The 19,404-nt window shown below is 34.7% G+C and overlaps 2 protein-coding genes across 4 annotated transcripts in view; one reads left to right on the forward strand and one right to left on the reverse strand.

Annotated features, from left to right (window-relative positions):
* Positions 1-178: 178 nt before the first annotated feature.
* Positions 179-19,404, reverse strand: part of glmp (glycosylated lysosomal membrane protein) — a 21,692-nt gene continuing 2,466 nt past the window's right edge. Inside the window, exons 2-8 of one of the 3 annotated variants that reach the window (XR_001634866.1) lie at positions 18,210-18,482; positions 15,249-15,443; positions 14,944-15,162; positions 12,738-13,003; positions 10,491-10,671; positions 1,192-1,281; positions 179-675 (exon numbers count right to left, since the gene is read on the reverse strand). Coding sequence is in view for 2 of the 3 variants with exons in the window: in XM_016494079.1 (XP_016349565.1) it covers positions 10,500-10,671; positions 12,738-13,003; positions 14,944-15,162; positions 15,249-15,443; positions 18,210-18,482 (1,125 nt within the window). In the remaining variant the exon portion in view is untranslated. Of the gene's footprint in view, positions 676-1,191; positions 1,282-9,790; positions 10,672-12,737; positions 13,004-14,943; positions 15,163-15,248; positions 15,444-18,209; positions 18,483-19,404 lie in introns of those variants that run through there. The other 2 variants (XM_016494079.1, XM_016494078.1) reach the window with 2 other exon arrangements.
* Positions 1,904-8,147, forward strand: tmem79a (transmembrane protein 79a). Its single transcript, XM_016494080.1, has 5 exons — positions 1,904-2,006; positions 3,412-3,872; positions 5,684-5,866; positions 6,272-6,494; positions 7,637-8,147. The coding sequence occupies exons 2-5, from the start codon at positions 3,515-3,517 to the stop codon at positions 7,827-7,829; spliced, it is 957 nt and encodes a 318-aa protein (XP_016349566.1). The 5' UTR covers positions 1,904-2,006; positions 3,412-3,514; the 3' UTR covers positions 7,830-8,147.

Here is a 19,404-nt window from a genome sequence, read left to right on the forward strand (position 1 = left end):
TTTCAGCATCATTACTCCAGTCTTCAGTGTCACATGATCTTCAGAAATCATTCTAATATGCTGATTTGCTGCTCGAGACACATTTCTGATTATTATCAGTTGAAAAAAACTATATATATATATATATATATATATTTTTTTTTTTTAATTGGGACTTTTACATATTTCCACATTTAGGCTCTAGAAAAGCAGGTTCAATGAGGTTTACATATACAGAGACATGCACAAATGTGGGAACATCCCATGCACCACATCCACCACGTTTCTTTCCCACAATTTGGTTTTCTTCATCTTTCTTCCCAATGCTCCAGCTGTTTCTGAAGGGTGCGTTCAGTGAGCTCATATCCCATCATCCCCGGAGGCATCATGCCGTGAGCTCTGAGCAGACACTGCAGCGCGAGGAAGAGCGTCCGCTGGAGATCTCCTAGTCATCATCGTCATCCTCGTCAGATGAAGAGCGGCAGCGGTTCTAGCGGTAGCAGTGCGCAAGGCTGCGGAGCTGCTTGGACACTGAGATCTTGGCGGGTTCGGGGCCATGCGAGAGGAAGCTGGGGGCCACACGGCGCAGGTCCAGCACAGCGCACGCTTTCTGGAGCTCAGACAGCTGGAGACCCACGGCAGGACTGGACTGAAGAGACGTCAGCACAGGAAGACCAACCACCGGCTGAGAGGAAGCTGAGAGAGATAGTGAAATGTGATAGATAAAACTGAAATAAATAAATAAATAGCAATACACACACTTACTTACGCTCGCACACACACTCAAACACACACACACACTCACTCACACTCATGATGATGCACAAAACCAATTTTTAAGGTGTAGTTACTACAGTTATTGCTTTTGCTGTAAAATCACAAGTAATGAACATGTATATGAATATTTCCTTTCAAACAGTTATAAGCTGTCGGACTCTGTCATTTTGTTTATGTATTTACCACACTTTTCCTGTACTAACACTAACTGTAGTAACCACTGTCTTTATTATGTAGAAACTATTGTTTACCAGGGTAAAATACAGGTGAAAAAATAGACCCTAGATCTGTATCCTAAAGCCATTCTTCTTTTCGTAAGCTATAATCATTTGACAGGTCGTGTGTTATTGATTCACTGTCGTATGTGTATTCCTCTAGCTTTATAATTGTTAATCTGTACATAAACTGAATATATTGGCTATTAAACAAGCTCACCTGTAAATTCCACCAGTGCGTCCCGATAAAGTTGGAATAATGCCCCAGCTGGAGTGTAACTACCTCCCTACACGTGCCCCTCATGATGTCCTTTAGATATTAAAACATTTTAATCATCGGTTTAGTCAAACTGAACATGATATTTCTCATGATGTGTTTGGAAAACACACAGCGGCCGCTACAGAGGAACCCCGCGTTTGCGCGCCCACCCCCTCTCGCGCAATCCCGCACTCCGATTGGCTGGCACAGCGCACCTAGCGTTGTGATTGGCTGAGGGAGCTGTCGCTCGGCGGAGGCGTAGTTTGGTTTCACCGCGCCTTATTCGCGCACATGTGCAGCGCTAGTAAACGAGAATAGTTGTCACGTTGTGAAAAGTAAACAAATGCATTTCCTGTATCTGGAAAAATTTCATTTAATTATAAGCTAGTTTCGTTTCCTTTCAGATGAACAACAAACACGCTAATACAGATACGAATGCGTGTTCTGCTCTAGTTCTGTACAGGCAGAATTAATCATTTTTATTTTTTAGTGTTTTAGTGCAACTTTTATCAGCTGACGTCTGACATGTGAAAACTGATTTATTATTATTATTATTTTCTAACATGCTTAATGAAGTAGTTTTATAGTGCAACCTTTTAAAAAGTAAGCGTCAAAAGGCGTCGACGCCAGTCACGTGACACCGAAAGAGAAATGATTTACCTGCGGACTGTCACACCTGTGCGTGTCTGATCACAGCCATACTGATCGAGTCCGACACTCCTGATCTCTTATAATAGTCCATCTATATTTATTTAACCTTCTCAGTGGAGTTTCAGGTAAGAAACAACAGCGTTTCCTCTGTTTTTCAAACCTCAAGGCGTTTGTTTGTTTGCTGTGAAATATTCAAGTTTAATGTGAAACCTCTCAAGCGTCACAAAAGGTCGTGTTTGAATAGTTGTGAGAGCAGTGTGTGATTGCATTAGCTCTAAATGAAGCAGTTTCTGCTGGATGTTGTGTTGATTTCCGTGAGCTCGGGTGAAACCGGTTGAGCTGCATTATTACTCTTTACACTCAGCTGCTGCTCACGGTCTGCTTTAATGATTACACTAATGAATCAGAGTAACACTTAACACTGAAGTACTGTGTGTGTGTGTTAAATGCTGACTAATGCATGAGGAATCTCTGATAAACTCTGATCCAGCAGCTCTACTTGAACTCTGTGTTGGGATTTATGAATATAAAAAGCAGATGGTGGATATTTGATACAGATACAGATGCTTATTTTACACATTTGTTTTTGAATAATATAATAATTTCTATGTTATGTATAATATATTTTATAAGCAATATTTTACACACACACACACACACACACACACATATATAAATATATATACTGCATATCACAATATATTGTTTATATATTTTTTATAATTAATATTATAATTGATAAAAGGCCTACTGTATATATGTATGTGTGTGTATATATATGTATCAATGTATGTATATGTGTGTGTGTGTGTATATATATATATATATATATATATATACACACTGCCGTTCAAAAGTTTGGGTTCAGTAAAAATTTTAATGTGTTTTAAAGAAGTCTCTTCTGCTCATCAAGGCTACATTTATTTGATCAGAAATACTGAAAATACAGTAAAATTTTTAAAATATTATTGCAATTTAAAATAACTGTTTTCTATGTGAATATCTGTTAGAATGTAATTTATTTCTGTGATCAAAGCTGTATTTTCAGCATCATTACTCCAGTCTTCAGTGTCACATGATCTTCAGAAATCATAATAATATGCTGATTTATTATCAATGTTGGAAACAGTTTTGTTTTTTGGAACCTGTGATACTTTTTTCAGGATTCTTTGATGAATAAAGTTAAAAAGAACAGCATCTATTTAAAATAGACATCTTTTCTTACAATATAAGTCTTTATCATCACTTTTAATCAATTTTACACATCCTTGCCGAATAAAAGCATTAGTTTCTTTAAAAAAAATAAATAAATAAAAAAAACGAACCCAAAAATTTTGAACGGCTGTGTATGCATATTGTTAGAAACTTTTTCTGTTTTGAATAAACGCTGTTCTTTTTAACTTTATTCCTCGGAAAGGATTCAAGGAAACAACCAGAACTGTTAAGGGGATAATAATAGTTAACGGTAGTGATTCGTCTGCAATATTTGGGCATTTTGAGAAGATCTGCATTCGTTCTCTCTGCGTTTAGGACTCTGTTTGTGGAGATGTGGGACCTTCATATTGATCCTGAACTCAAAAAAGGGTCTGATTGGCGTTTCGTCAGTCTGTAGATTCAGAGCTAAACCACAGACATGATCACAGATCAGCAGTCCAGCCCAGAAAATCAGACTGATTTCAACATGCTGAAGCATGCAGACGAGATCAGGTGTGAAGGAGACCAGCCAGACAGAGAGCTGGAGGAACCGAGCGACCGCATAGAGAAGCCTGAGGATGAGGATGAGGATGAAGAACAGCTCCAGGACGCCTGGTGTCCAGAGAAAGCCATGCAGGCGTTCACGCCGAACGTGACGATCGTGCAGCCGACGGGACACGAGGACCTCCAGAAGCACATTGAGATGGAGAAGACTCCTCTACATGTGCAGAACTTCCACACAAACCCTCCTGAACATTTCCACCCGCCGTGGATTGACGATATAGACAAACCCCAAGGTAAACGACTCGTCTGAACAGCTTCACTAATCAGCATGGTTTGTTTTCAAAGCATATATGTGAGCACAAAAGCATGCAGTCTTAAGTCGCTGGGGTATATTTGTAGCAATAGCCAACAATACATTGTACGAGTCAAAATCATTGATTTTCTTTTATGCCAAAAATCATTAGGATATTAAGTAAAGATCATGTTCCATGAAGATATTTTGTAAATTCCTACCGTAAATATATCAAAACTTAATTTTTGATTAGTAATATGCATTGCTAAGAACTTAATTTGGACAACTTTAAAGATGATTTTCTCAATATTTAGATTTTTTTGCACCCTCAGATTCCAGATTTTCAAATAGTTGTATCTCGACCAAATATTGTCCTATCATAACAAACCATACATCAATGGAAAGCTTATTTATTCATCTTTCAGATGATGTATACGTCTCAATTTCCAAAAATTGACCCTTATGACTGCTTTTGTGCTCCAGGGTCGCATATAGCCAGATTAGTGTGGAACTGACAATATTTATGATCTTAAAATCAATACAGTAATGGACGATATCTGTATGAACACAGGAGTATGTCTTAATTAGTAATCGAGTAATTGTGCACTGCTTAGTATATGGATTTTAAAAAATAGTATGAAGTAAAAATAGTATGCACTCAAATGCATAAGTAACAGTATTGTCAGTATTGACATTATAACGTTGTGTTAAATTCTGTAAATGCAGTCATTTCTAATTATAATAATTGCATTTTGTGTAAAATATTTTACATTTTTAGTGTCAGTCTGATACAGTAAATGAGTTAAGAGAAAACAATTGGTTTCTGTTTGGTTTTTGGGTCGTTCGTCGTATTTAAACTGAAAGGTGTTATTTTAATATCCCTGATTTTGAGTTTTCATTTATTTTAGTACAATTTTAGTACTTTTGTTGTGTTTTAGTCATTTTTATTAGCTTTTTAAAAAATATGTCTATAGGCAAATAATATAATATATAATAATAATATAATTTTATTTATTTTAGTCAAATTTTAGTACTTTTGTTGTGTTTTAGTCATTTTTATTAGCTTTTTAAAAAATATGTCTATGTAGTTTATTAATAAATTTAGTTCCGTTTTAGTTTATTTTAGTACATCAAGTTAAACTAAACAAAAATTAGAAATGTTACTTTGGCAACTAGCTGAAATAAATAAGTTTAAGTTGTTTTAATATTTTATTATTCTTCAGTTAACGTAAGTGTTATGTTTTAGTTTTACTATTTATGAATATTTTGAATTATTTTTGTATTTCCTGTTTTTGTTGTCATTTAAAATTTTTTTTTTTTCATATCTGTAGTTTATTATTTTTTTCTAATATCTATTTTTTTTTAATTAGTTTCAGTTTTAGTTATTTTAGTAAGTTAAACTAACTAAAAATGAGAAATGTTGTCTTGGCAACTAGCTGAAATAAAATGTTTATTCATGTTATTCCAGTTAACATTTATTTTAAATAACAAAAATGTTTTTTAAATATTTTTTTATATTTTAATTTTAACTTGTATTTCAAGTGACAAAATAAAATATCTAAACATTTATTTAAAAAAAATAGTTACTTGAAATAAAATGTGAAATTAAAATAAAATAAAAAAGTCAATCGAGTAACAACAAATTTTTTTTTATAAGGTACAATAATACAATACAATAATAACCTTGGTCAAGTAGCGTGCATTGCATTGTGGGATACAGTATCATATACTGCACACATTATGGCAGATGACTCAAAAGTTGCTAAAAGAAAGAGTGCTTGTGTTGATCACAGATCTCTGTGTCTCTCTCAGACAGTCGTGTGGAGTGTGTGCGGTTGTGTGTGTGTGTAACGGCTGCCGCGGTGATTTTCCCGTTACTGACGTGGGCAGGATACAAGCTCCTCCCCTTCAAAGCCCCGCCCCTCGACAGCTCCGCCCTCCAGCTGATCTACACACTGCGCTGTGCGTTCTTCGCCAGCATTCCCATCGTGCTCGGTGAGCAAATATGCACTCTCATTTTAATCTAGAAAGCATTTTATATATACAAAAACAGGTTGACATTTTAGATGTTTCTGAAAGAGTCTCTTCTGCTCACCAAGGCTGCATTTATTTGATCAAAAATACAGTAAAAATAGTAGTAAAATATTACTAAGTAGTAAAATAGTAAAATATTTTTACAATATAAAACAGCTGTTTTCTATGTGAATCTACAGTCAAATATAATTTATTTCTGTGATGCGCAGCTGTATTTTCAGCATCATTACTCCAGTCTTCAGTGTCACATGATCTTCAGAAATCATTCTAATATGCTGATTTGCTGCTCAAGAAACATTTATTATTATTATCAACAGTTGTGCAGCCCGATATGTTTGTGGAAACCGTGACACATTTTATTTTCAGGTGTGCTGGTTCAGGGTGCGTCGCGTCTGAGGTTCGGGACGCTGAAGCCTCTGTTTGACGGGACGTGGGAGAACCGCGAGGTGGCCGTTCACGATCATTACGTGCGAGACTCGCTGCACCTGTACCTGCTCTACTTCCTGCAGCTCGCTGTCATGGCAACGTACACCCAACAGGAAATGCTCAAACTGGTGCCGCTCCTCACCATCATCTTCGTCTTCGGCAGGTGCGTGTTGGGAGCTACTTTTAAGACTCTTACATGTAAAATTTACATTAATCATAATACTCTAAAAATTACATTACTAATTATGTGTTACGGTATAACATGTATTTATAAGTAAATAAATTCAATACATAGAAATGTTACATGTTTCATAGTTGAAAATTTTTTACTTTTAAATGTAACTATTTATTGCAATACTCTAAAATTACATTACTAATTATGTGTTACATTTTTGGGGAAGGGGGAGATTTTCAATTATGTTTTTATGTAAATACATCTAATACGTAAAAATGTTACATGTTTCTTGGGAAAATGTTGCTTTTAAGACTTAAAATGTAACATTTACATTATTGCAGTGATCTAAAATGGCATTACTAATTATATGATACATTGATTGGGAAGGGAGAGATTTTCAACTGTATTTGTAAGTAAATAAATTCAACAAATGTTACATGTTTCTTAGAAAAATTATACTCCATTAAGTTGGAAAATGTTACTTCTAAGACTTTTAAATGTAGCATTTGCATTATTAAAATACTCTAAAGTTACAACACTGTTACATTGAGGGAGAGATTTTCAACTGTATTAAAATAAATTCAATAAATAGAAATGTTACACATTCTTAACTTTTAAAAGTAACATTTACACTATTACAATACTCTAAAAATGACTAAATATATGTAACATTGGGGAAATGGAGATATTTTCAACTGTATTAATAAGTAAATAAATTCAATAAATAGAAGTGTTACACATTCTTAACTTTAAAAATGTAACATTTACATTATTGCAATACTCTAAAATTACAAGAGATTTTGAACTGTATTAGCAAGTAAATTCAATAAATAGAAATGTTACGTATTTCCTACTTGGAAAAATGTTACTTATGACTTTTAAATGTAACCTTTACATTATTAAAATACCAAGTAAATCAATTTAATAAATGGAAAAAGAGATCTGGATATTATGTTGTGTATTCAGAAAGTAACACGTTACATTACTTGTTGATTGCAAAAAGTACACAGTGCACTGAAGAAATCATTTAATTCACTGTGACAATTTACGTAAGAATGGTTTTTTCAATTTACACAACTGTTGAATGTGTTTGTGTGGCTCATTAAAGCGCATGTGTGTTTTATTCTCAGGCTGATCTACTGGGTGTGTGTCGTGTTCGGCAGCAGTGTACGAGCGCTTGGATTCGCTCTCTCCTTTCTGCCTCTGCTTGTTCTGCTGGCCGCAAACCTTTATTTCATTGGCTCGGCGAGCGGACAGGAGGCGGTGTTTCACGTGGCCCCGCCCCCTACAGTGTCACCCCCAAAACAGAGGTGGTGGGGCTGAAAACCACGTCCGAATAATCAGAATTATCACTTAAATAGCGAGTCTTTTACTGCCGACGTCACATCCGTCCAGCCAGACGATCAAAACATAAAGACTGAATGAAAGACTCTCGCTCGCACTGAAAGGCAGAGATGATGAATGGGACGAAACTCAATATGCGTCATGAGACAAAACCAGTTTAACTGCTGCAAACGCTCGTGTTTCGGTCTTTCAGCAAATCTGACCTCAGTAGTTACTCACTATGACTACACACACACACACACACACACACACACACGCACACACTTTCACACTCTCTCACACACTCTCACACACGCACTCACACTCACACACACTCTCATACTCACTCACACACTCACACTCTAACACACACTCACACACACACGCACGCACACACACACGCACACACTTTCACACTCTCTCACACACACTCACACACGCACTCACACACTCACACTCTCTCACACTCTCTCACACACTCACACGCACGCACACACACACGCACACACTTTCACACTCTCTCCACACACACGTCTGAAATCAGAAGGAAACACAAAGTTATATCTGACTTCAGGAAAATGAATATTGTTTGTAGGACCATTAGAATGTCTTGCTTTATTTCATGACAATTAAACATTCACATCCTAAATTCTCACTATTGCTCAAAAAATTAATTATCTTCACTGTAATGTGAACAAATTACTGGTATATTATTAAAAAAAGGTTTAATTGTCATGAAAATAATGTCACAATGCAAGTATAAGGGAACTAAAATAGCAAAATGTAATTGCATTGTAACCTTGATGTGTATTTTCGAGATTAACTTAGTCTTGGATAATAGTAATGTTTTTTGTTCTACAGGGAAGTATTTTGATGTTTCCGACATGTTGTTTTTGTCAAGTTGTCGTTAAAATTGCTGAGATTCGTGCCATATTCCTCATATGGTTTCTAATAATGCAGTCTTGTGTCTAGAATCTAATGTTTCCATCTGTATATAACATCTGAATGTGTTTATGAATAAATGATGCACAAGATGTTTGATTCACATGCAGTAAAATCACTTCACTAAAAGCTTTAAAGAAAGACCACATAAAAATTCACAATCAATGAAATAACATTTGATATTTAATATATATAGTATATAAGTTATGTAAATAATTAAAGTTACTTTGTAAATTACAATAAATCAAGTGACATTTTAAAGTCTATGATGTTCAGTTATCCATGTTTCTTCCATCCATAACCAAAAGAAATACTAACTTAAGAAGATTTTAATCGAGGTGACTTTGGCCTTTTATCATAGACTTGCACTGAGAGCACTAATATGCCTATCATTTCTTTTATGAGTGTGTTATCTGCATTTTTTTTTTTTGATTTGATTAGTACACATCCTGGGGTTTTTAAAATGGTATGGGTGTGCATTTAATGTTAATTAATAAGCCTGAAATGCAAAACATGCCCCACTTTAGGGCAATTCACCCTGTGTGATATATTTTTAATATTTAAGATTTCTCCTAACAGATACTATAGTAAAATTACTTTACTAAAACTTCACTATAAAAACAATTAAAGGTTTTTAAAGAGACCCTATAAAGATTACAATCAAAGAAATAACAAAATATATGTATTTAATATAAAGTATTTTTTACTTAAATATTAAATATATATATATTAAAAAGTTTCAATATTTGATTTTTTTGAGGAAATAATGAACCAAAAAAAAAAAAAAATAAATATTAAAATGACAAACTTCTGCTGTACTAAAAAAACAAATAATAATAATAAAAAAATTAAAATATGTGCTTTATAATTGCAATTAGTGTAAAACTACATTTAAAGATTGCTCAGTTGGACAATAAAAATACAACCAATAATTTAAATACTTAATTGTTTTTAATATTCAAAAGTATTTTAAATATATTTGTATTATTTTCTTTACAGGCAAGTGTCTGGGAAAAAAAGTACATGTTTTTGTCATGCTGATATTTCACAGATTTCTGTCATATTCTTCATATGTTTATTAACGTTTATATTGTGTCTAGAATCTGATGCATGTACATCTGTACATAATGTTCGATTGTGTTTAAGAATAAATGACGCACAAGATGTCAGTCCACAAGAAAGTGCTGGATAAATATATATTATATAGCAAAAAAGAGAAGTTTTCGAATCCATATTTATATTTTATAAATCACTGAAAGCAACAACAACAAAAGGAAAGATTTCATGGTGCAAATCAACGTTTACAAAACGTCTTTATCGCATGATTATGTTAAAAACATCAAAACTAAACATACTAATCGCCGTGAGAATCCCTGAGAGCCTCCAGCAGTGCAGCTTCGACGAAATATGAAAGCATCAGGATTAAAGAGAAAATAATGTTTTAAATCTTTAAAATGTGCACAGCTGTCATCAATCTGGCCAATTCAATCGATTGCACAAGCAAACATCAAGTATGAAAAATGATGGCGTAAAAACAAAACAATCAAATAATAACTCCTTTGCACTTTTAGGCCAAGTATAATGGTTCAATTAAATCCAAACCCATCCAGAGAGAGTTTGTCTGTGTAATTGGTCAGCAGTATTTAACTCGCTCATCTAATCGTCAGTAATGTGTTTCTAATGGTAACCAGGTGTGTGCATTGGGGGCGGGGCTTGTACCGTAAGGTCTCAGTTGATTGGCTCGTAGCCCGACGAGTGCGACCTCCTCTTGCGGATCCAAACAAACACTCCACCCACGATAATGATGACCAGAGGAGTGCCAAGTCCAACGGCTATGATGATAATGATTAACGTGGAGAACGAGTCGGCCGGAGGCTCGCCCATGCCCACTAAAACAGTCCTGTGGAGTGAAGCAGAGTTCAGGGTTCAGACAAAGTCCTCAGTCAGTGTGTTTGGCGTCTCTATCAGTCAGTCACTGGTAATTTGATGCCTATAAAACATTGATCTGTTTGTCTGAGCGCCCTGTAACTTCTGACTCGACCAATCATGTGAGTTTGGGGGCGGGGCTATCTGTTTGATTGACCAATGGCAGATGAGGGTGTTCAGGAAACCTGTCTGCAAACGGTCAGTATTCTGTATTTCAGCTATTTAATATGATGTGGTTTAAACAGCACATCTTTACTTTAAATGAGTTTTTTTTTAAATATGGGAATTATTGTTGGTCACAATAGTAATTAGTGGGAAACTACAGTCAAAGATTTGGTTTGTAACAAATAGTAACAAATAAATATTTATTATAGTAGTATTATTTTAATATTTTTCTTAAAATATGCTACAGTAAAATAACTTTACTAAAAAGTAAACTTTTTTTAAAACAAAGTAAAAAAAAAAAGACCCCATAAAAATGCAATCAATGAAGTAACAAAATTTAATATGAATTTTAAATTAGTGCAGTCAAACGATTAATCGCAATTAATCGCATCCAAAACAAAAGTTTTTGTTTATATATGTGTGTGTACTGTGTATATTTATTATTTATTTTATTAACAGTTTGGAAAATGTGGGGGGGAAAAGTAAATGATGAACCAAAAAAAAAAACTAGTCAAGATCGCTCAGTTGAACAATCAGACCCAATAAAAAATGACAACCAATGAAGTAACAAAATTGAATATTCACTTAATATATATAGTACTTTTAATATTTTCTAGTATTCAAAAATAATGTAAAAAAAATTTGTAATATTTGATTCTTTTCCTCAGAAATCAAAGTGCGAAATAAACTATGTGCATGCAATGTCGTGGTCAGTTAAGTCAAGAAGTTACCAAAAATGTGATTAAAGCTGCCTTAAAACTGTGCATGCATGTAATATATTTATATGAGTCACATTTAAGAACATGTCTCTGAAATGGTTTTCCTGGAGCCCAGCACTGTCTCACTCATCTAACACCCGATTTAACTCGTCAGCTCATTAATAGAGACTTTAACCTGAAGTGGGTCAGAAAAGGTAAAAAGAGTTGAGAGAAATATGATGTGTGTCAGATCCGCGTCACGTTCAGCAGCAGCAGCTCTTAACCCTTGTGCGACCTTTTGAGTAATATTTATCCTTGAGTAAAATATATCCTTTTCAGTTTTGTTTTTTTGATAATTTTGCCTGTGTTATTGCCAACTGCATAAATTTTGGCACAGATGTGTATTTTTATTGGAATTTTACTATTTCACTTCAATTTCCTTGAATAAATCTGTTTTGCACTAGGTACAAAAAATGGTTTCCTATGGACCTATGTGTAACTTTTTTTAATTGACGCACAAGTGTTAAAGTAATAGCAGCCAAAACAACCTAATAACCAGCTGCTGTGATGTCTATTAATCAAAGTACAAAGAAAAAAAAGACGAAAAAAGAACTTTTATAGCTTTAAGGATTCATCTCTATTTAATTTAGAATTTAGTGTTTTATAACTTCAATTTCTGTATATTTCTGCTGAAGGGCACAGGTAAATATGACATTTATTATAATGGGTTTATATGAAGATTGTTTTAAGTTCACTTAAATTAGAAGTTATTTTTTAAAGTCTAATAAATGTTAAAATCGATAGCTCTCCATTATACTGTAATGTTGAATGGCTAGTCAATGGTTAAATATAAGGAGGGGGGGGCGATTTTATAGAGAAATCAGTATTGGTATCATTAATACTGGCCTTCAGTCATAAAAAAAAGACGCCATTAAACAAATATTAAAAAATATACTGTCTTTATGTTGTTTATACATTAATTTGAAGATTGAATGTGAAATTATTGCAATATAAAAGAGTATATACATTAATTTATTCCAGCAAAACAATTTGTTATGAGTTAAATCAGGTAGAAATAGCTCTTTAAGATAAACACGTTTTACAATGTGCCTCCGTCCCTCACAGTCTCGCTTTATTGATTGTTCTCAGTTCAGTCTCTATTGCTCATCACACTCACCAGCTGATGTATTTGGTGTCACTGTAAAGCACTGGGTCTTTATCGATGCCGAAGCTGATGTTCAGGCCGTACGTCTGAGGATCCTCTGTGAAATACGCCTGAACCAGACCGGACTGAGGGATGCGCTTCATGGACACGAGCTGGGAGTGTTTGCAAGGTGTGGCGTCCTCAAACACCGGCTCGGCTTTACGATATGCCACGGGCTTCCACTGATTATAACCCACAACACCGCTGCTGTTCACCGGAAACGACACCCACTGAGACACCTGACACAAGAGATGGGATTAAAACACTCACAGCAATCAACTCAACACAACTTACACCAGATTTCACATTGATGCATTTACGCTTTTATCCAAAGCAACATTTCGGTAAGACTTAAAGCCTTTATGCATAATGCATTATAAAGGTATTCATAAGGTACACTGTAATGCATTGTATCTTTTCCATAAAAAAACATAACCAAAGATTAAAAAAATCTCAAATTAAAATGCATTATGCTATTTGAAGGTTTGTTCGTCATGTGTAACTGTGGTTACAATTATTCCTGAGATCACTATAAGGTGCATTACAAAGCATAATTATTACTGCATTAAAACGACTTTTATAGTGCATTATTTAGAAAGGCTTTAAGTAAAGTTTTACCAGCATTTGAATTGTTTTTTTTTTAACCCCCCATTTTTTAACAGAGATGTGAAAGTGCACTATCTGAACTTAAATTGTTATAATTAATCAACGCTTTTGGACTCTTTTTAAAGAAGACAATCAGCAGATTATTGTAGACGTGGAATCATTTCAAAATATGAAAGTATCAAAAAGTTATAGAATTTTAAATTTACTGTAAAGAAAATGCACTGTACATTTTTTTATATTTTATATAAAATAAAAAAAAATTCATAACAGGTTTTACTCTAAAATTGCTATAAAATTAAAGCCTTATGTCTAAATAAGTTCTGTTCCAAATTTGAAGTTGATATTAAAAAAATTGAGGTTCCTGTTAGATTTTATTCAGGGCGTTATACCACAAACAGCCACCGGGTGACACCCAAACTCCATTGACATTCACAAAATATCACAAAATAACTACAAAATATGGAATCTTGAGACTCAGACCTTTCCAATGATATGTATTTTGTCAAGATTATAAAAAGTTTTGATTGTAAAATACCGTAATACATTATGTAATTTGATACTTAACACCGCTAAATAATTTTAAAGTACCATTTCCATGACCACGCAATGTCCGATTTCAAAATGGCTTTCACAGGATGAATTTTGAGCCTTTAAGCTTTCAAATCATATCATATTTAGGGTGATTACTAAAATATTTGATAGGGTAAAAAGGCAATAAAATATGTAATGGCTGCTGATTGGCCTCGTTTAAATCAGTGGAGTGCTGGAGCCGAATAAAGCCTCATAAATGCACATATGAATGTGTTTTAAGTACTTCATTGTAATATAAAACAAAAATACAAGTGGTTTTATTGTGTGTTCAATAACCTGTGTTATTTTCAGTGTCTTGAATACTTGATACTGCTGATCGACACTGATAAATGTCATCTGTTGCTGCTCTGTTGTGTATTTGTTCTTTTTATTAACTAATGTTAATGAATCAATACTGTAGTAAAGGTATTGCTCATTGTTAGTTGATAAATTAACTAACCTTATAGGGCTGGGACAATAAATCGATGCATCACGATTCGTGGATCGATTCTGAGATTTTCGGAACGCATCGTGATTCTCTCTCGAATCGATTCTGAGATTAGTTTTTAACAGCAGATGGCGCTCTAAGCTAGTTTTTAACCACACACTCAAATTGTCATGAAGAAGAGCGCTTGCGCGTTCGGCTGAGTAATGTAAGTGGTTAAATGTACTTGCACATGGGCTTTTATGATGCGAGATTAATGTAAACACAGCCCACTGTGAACATCCTTTTCGGAAGTAATTCGCTTCAACCTTTTCGAACTTTATGAATGATTATTTTAGGTTCAAGTGGCACGTGTGTAAGGAACTGGAAGCAAGCAGAATACGGCGGCTTCTAAAGCACGCAGTGCCATTTGCTGTTAAAAACTAAGCTCAGAATCGATTCAAGAGAGAATAGCGATGCCTTCGGAAAATCTAAGAATCGATGCGGAATCATTTCTCGATTCGCGATGCATCGATTTATTGTCCCAGCCCTAATGTCCAGGTTTGCTGTGGTTTTCACCTTGAAGATGGAGGGTGTGTACTCATCGTCTATGGAGCTGTGGACATCCACTCGTCCCTGGAATCCAGAGTCGCCTACAGACTGAAACTCCAGAGCGAATCTGGAGTGGTTTCCTCGCAGCGTCACGCCTTCCAGCCACACGCGCAGCTGCGAGGAGTTGGCATTATGACGGAGACTCGGCCAGGTTTTATCACGACCCTCCGACTCAAACGCTGAGAACTGATGACAGAAGAGAAATCAGACACACGAGTCACTCTAAATCTATACAGAACATGTTATACGTTTGTCACTGTAGTTCTGCTGACCTGCAGACAGAGGGAGCCATTGAGGAAACTCTCTGTTTTCTCTCCGCCGCACAGCTTTACCGTGAGATCCGATTGGCCGACGGTTTCGTTCAGGTCGGACCAGATGAAGTTCTGGAGCTCGTATGGAGGGTAAAAGCTGGACTCTGCGGTCTGCTGGGGGTCGGCGGTGTTATTAACATCATCATACTCCCACACCTGAGAAACAGACACAGCAGTGTTTTCACGTTTTCATTTCTTACCTTCATCTTTCTGCAGGGTTGCAAAAAGGTGGAAATATTCCAGAAATTTTGGAAACTTTCCAGGATTTTTGGAATATTCCAGGGATTTTTGGAAAGTTTCTGGAAATTTACCATAAATTTTCCACCCCTTTGCAACCCTATCTGTCTGTCTGTAAAGGCATCAGTGTCCCAAAGACACAACGGCAAGATCAGATAAGAATAAACTATTTAGTGTGAATGTGAATTATAATAATAATAAATCTTATAGCCTAATTACTATGAATTATTATAAAACAGCACACTTATTAATTAAAAAAAAGGATTAGGCTTGTAATAAACAATTTTAGTGTACTTAAGAACTCTAATGATATTAATAATAATAATTAAAAGTACTTTTATTAACAATAATACATTTTATTATTGTTGTTATTATTATTATTATTATTTGGAAAAATAATACATTTTATTATTATTATTATTATTTAGTATTACTACAAGTTATTATAAGACAGCACATTTATGAATCAAATAAAAAAAGATTAGGCTTGTAATAAACTATTTAGTGTACTTCTGAACTCTTAAATAATCATTATTATTATTATTATTATTATTAATACATGTTATTATGTTAACAAATTAGTGTATTTGTAAACTCTAAAATAATAATAATTATTATTATTATTAATACATGTTATCATGATAAAAATTAAGTGTATTTGTGAACTCTAATAATGATTATTATTATTAAAAATTTTATTATTTTTATTTAGAATTACTACACGTTATTATAAGACAGCACATTTATAAATCAAATAAAAAGATTAAGCTTGTAAAACAATTGAGTGTATTTGTGAACTCTAATTATTATTAATTATAATAATAATAATAATAATAACGGTTGTTATTATTTCATACTACTACAAGTTATTATAAAACAGCACATTTATAAATCAGATAAAAATAGTTTAGGCTTGTAATAAAACGTGTACTTCTGAACACTAATAATATTTATTATTATTATTATTCATTATAATAAATGTTACTCTTATTATTTAAGATTATAAAATAGCACTTTCATAAATCAAATAGAAAAGATTAGGCTTGTAATAAACAATTTAGTATACTTATATAAAAAAATATATTGTATAACAAATTATTGTTATTAATATTAACAATTCTTATTCTTATTATTAACAAATATTGTTATTATTACTACTACTACTAAAAGTTATTATAAGACAAAATATTATTTATTTATTAATGTAATATGTGGGTGCATCAGAAATCGCATACTTCCCTACTATATAGTAAGCGAAAAAATATGATTAAAAAATATATAATTCTGCGATATGAAAAAAAAAACTCAGATGACTTCAATATAGCTCTATTTGGAAAAAAAAATTATCAATGATTGGGTGATTTTGTAGGCGAGTAAATCAGCATAGGAAATAAACAAATTACAAGCATAAATAAATAACAGAACAAAGATACAAATGAAATAAGCAGTGCTTTATATTTTTCAGCTAAGTCTAACAGTATTCAGGTACAGAAATTGAATAATCAAATGTAAAATAACACTGCATAGTCTTCACTGTATAAATTAAATTTAACAAATCTGTGTTAAAGCTACAAAAGTGATTTGTTGTTTGATTAACGTTCATGACACAGAAAGCCTCAGGAACATTAAACTGCTGTGAACCAATATACTGTTACACATCCATTTTCTTTCTCAATTGTTTACCTTCACCTAAGCCATAAGCATCTGCGTTTACAAGGATACTTGCAGAGCACAGTATTTCATAGACGCAGAAGTGAACAGAAATCAGTGTTCACGTGCATCTGCGTGGCTTTCACCGCGTCTACACCGGACTCGAGCGGCGCGACGCGACAAAATACAATAGAACCCATTATAATCAGTGATGCTGTCTGTCTACACTGGAGATAGACTTTGGGGCCGTTCACGTCGCGCCTAAAAACGCGTGGGGAAAACGCCAGTCGCGCCGCTTTCTCCTTCTTTCCAAAGCGCTCGGGAGCTTGCGCTTTCGTGGCGTCTGCCATTGCTAAACGACCGTGACCTGCGCTCTCCACGACGACGCGGAAGTTTCAGCAAAGGATAAATGGATTTCCAGCACTGAAAATCACTTGCAGTAGCTCTGCTACTAAATTTACACTAAATTCATTTAAAAATGGCCATCCCTGTACAGCTATGATCAGCTGTTCCTCCATCTTGGCTGAGCTTGCAATGTTGTTATAGAAAGAGTGAAGGTGATTGGTTGGTTCTTGTCACATGATCTGCGTTGCGCTTGCGGCATTCTGAAAAGTTGAGATGTTTTTATCTTGCTGCGGTGCGGACGCGCCTGGAAAAAACGAGCATATCGCACTGCGTGCACATTTGAAATAACGAACTTGAGCGCACAAAAGACGCGATATGTGAACGGCCCCTATTAGGGTAAATAAAGACTTTTGTGCAGAAACCCTGAAGTGTGCTTCACCGTGTCTGTGTGTGAGCAAAGAAAACAATCAGTATAAATATAACTATCAGTAGCCTAAACATCGCACAAGATGCGCACATCGCGATATCGATGCTGAAACGATATATCGTGCAGCCCTAATGTCCAGATTACATTCATACTGTATAGAATATACTCTTTTTATGGTCACAAAGTAATTACTTATTCAGTACCTACTCACAAGAGTATGTGATTTCGGACGCAGCCTTACACAGACAGACTTTTACACTCACTCTGGTGAACACTAGTGCGCTGCTGTACCGCACACTGCTCTGCGGCTCCACCTTCAGGCTGCCTGATGAACTGCGGTTGATGAAGGAGGGCCAGTCCACCTGCACTGCTGACTGTGTGCTGTTCGTGTGAACCATCAGCAGTGCTGGAGCTCCATGATTACACAGCAAGAAGTGAAGTGTGTCATTGAGCCCCAGACCTCGCACATGAACTAGACCCACTCCGGGAGGAAGAACCCACGGAGGAGTCAGACCGGGATTCAGCTCTACAGACACCTGAGACCACGAGAGAGAAGACCAGATATTGAACACAGACAACCCTTTATACCATCAGCTGAATTATAGAGATGTCAGATTCATTTCAGAGTATGTGTTGTCGAAAAAATATGTCAGGGTAAAGTTATCCAGCTGACTAAGACAGATGACTTTTGTTGAAATTTTAAATTGCAAAAACTGACTTTTGATAGAATCCGTGTATCATTCGATCATTCGTTTTTTGATTTAATATTGAAAGTAGAAAAATGAGAAAACGGCTCCTTTTTCGTTTTTTGGAAAAAAACGAAAAACGAGAATTCAGCTTAAATTTTCGTTTTTCGTTCAGGGGTAGAAAAATGAATAAACAGCTTGAATATTCCATTTCTACATGTGGGCGGGAATTAAACACCCCTTTCTGCTGATTGGTCAGCCGAAGATCAAACCGTGCCGTCATCAGTTCTTCTGCAGTATCATGCAGCAGAATAATAGTCCTCTACTGCTGCAGTTGTATGAATTCTTAACACATTTATTGGAACTACATTTAATCTTTTTTCATCAAACAAACAGGCTAATGAATAGCTCGACACAACTCATACCGGGGCAGAGTCTAGACAGGGCTTTCTTCTGTGTAGATATAAATTCTATTCTTTGCATCAGCTGGGCATGGCAGGGTATGATATGACAGCTGTCTTAGCCTACCCTGCTCACCCAGTAAGTCTGTTTGTTTAATTAATTAATTAATTAATTAATTAATTAATTTGTTTCAAAATAAATATTTTAAACACTAAGACAAAAAGGAAAAAATAATAAACTGGCTTGGGTATATACAGGCCTATGTTCACGCAAGAACTGTAATTTTGACTGACAACCGGAGAACAACAGATATTAAATAGCCTACTGTTAGTTAGAGTTATATAATGTAGTCTTGTGTTTTATTAAAATT

Source organism: Sinocyclocheilus anshuiensis, unplaced genomic scaffold, assembly GCF_001515605.1.
Source record: "Sinocyclocheilus anshuiensis isolate Anshui unplaced genomic scaffold, SAMN03320099.WGS_v1.1 scaffold2100, whole genome shotgun sequence".
Taxonomy (NCBI): Eukaryota; Metazoa; Chordata; class Actinopteri; order Cypriniformes; family Cyprinidae; genus Sinocyclocheilus; species Sinocyclocheilus anshuiensis.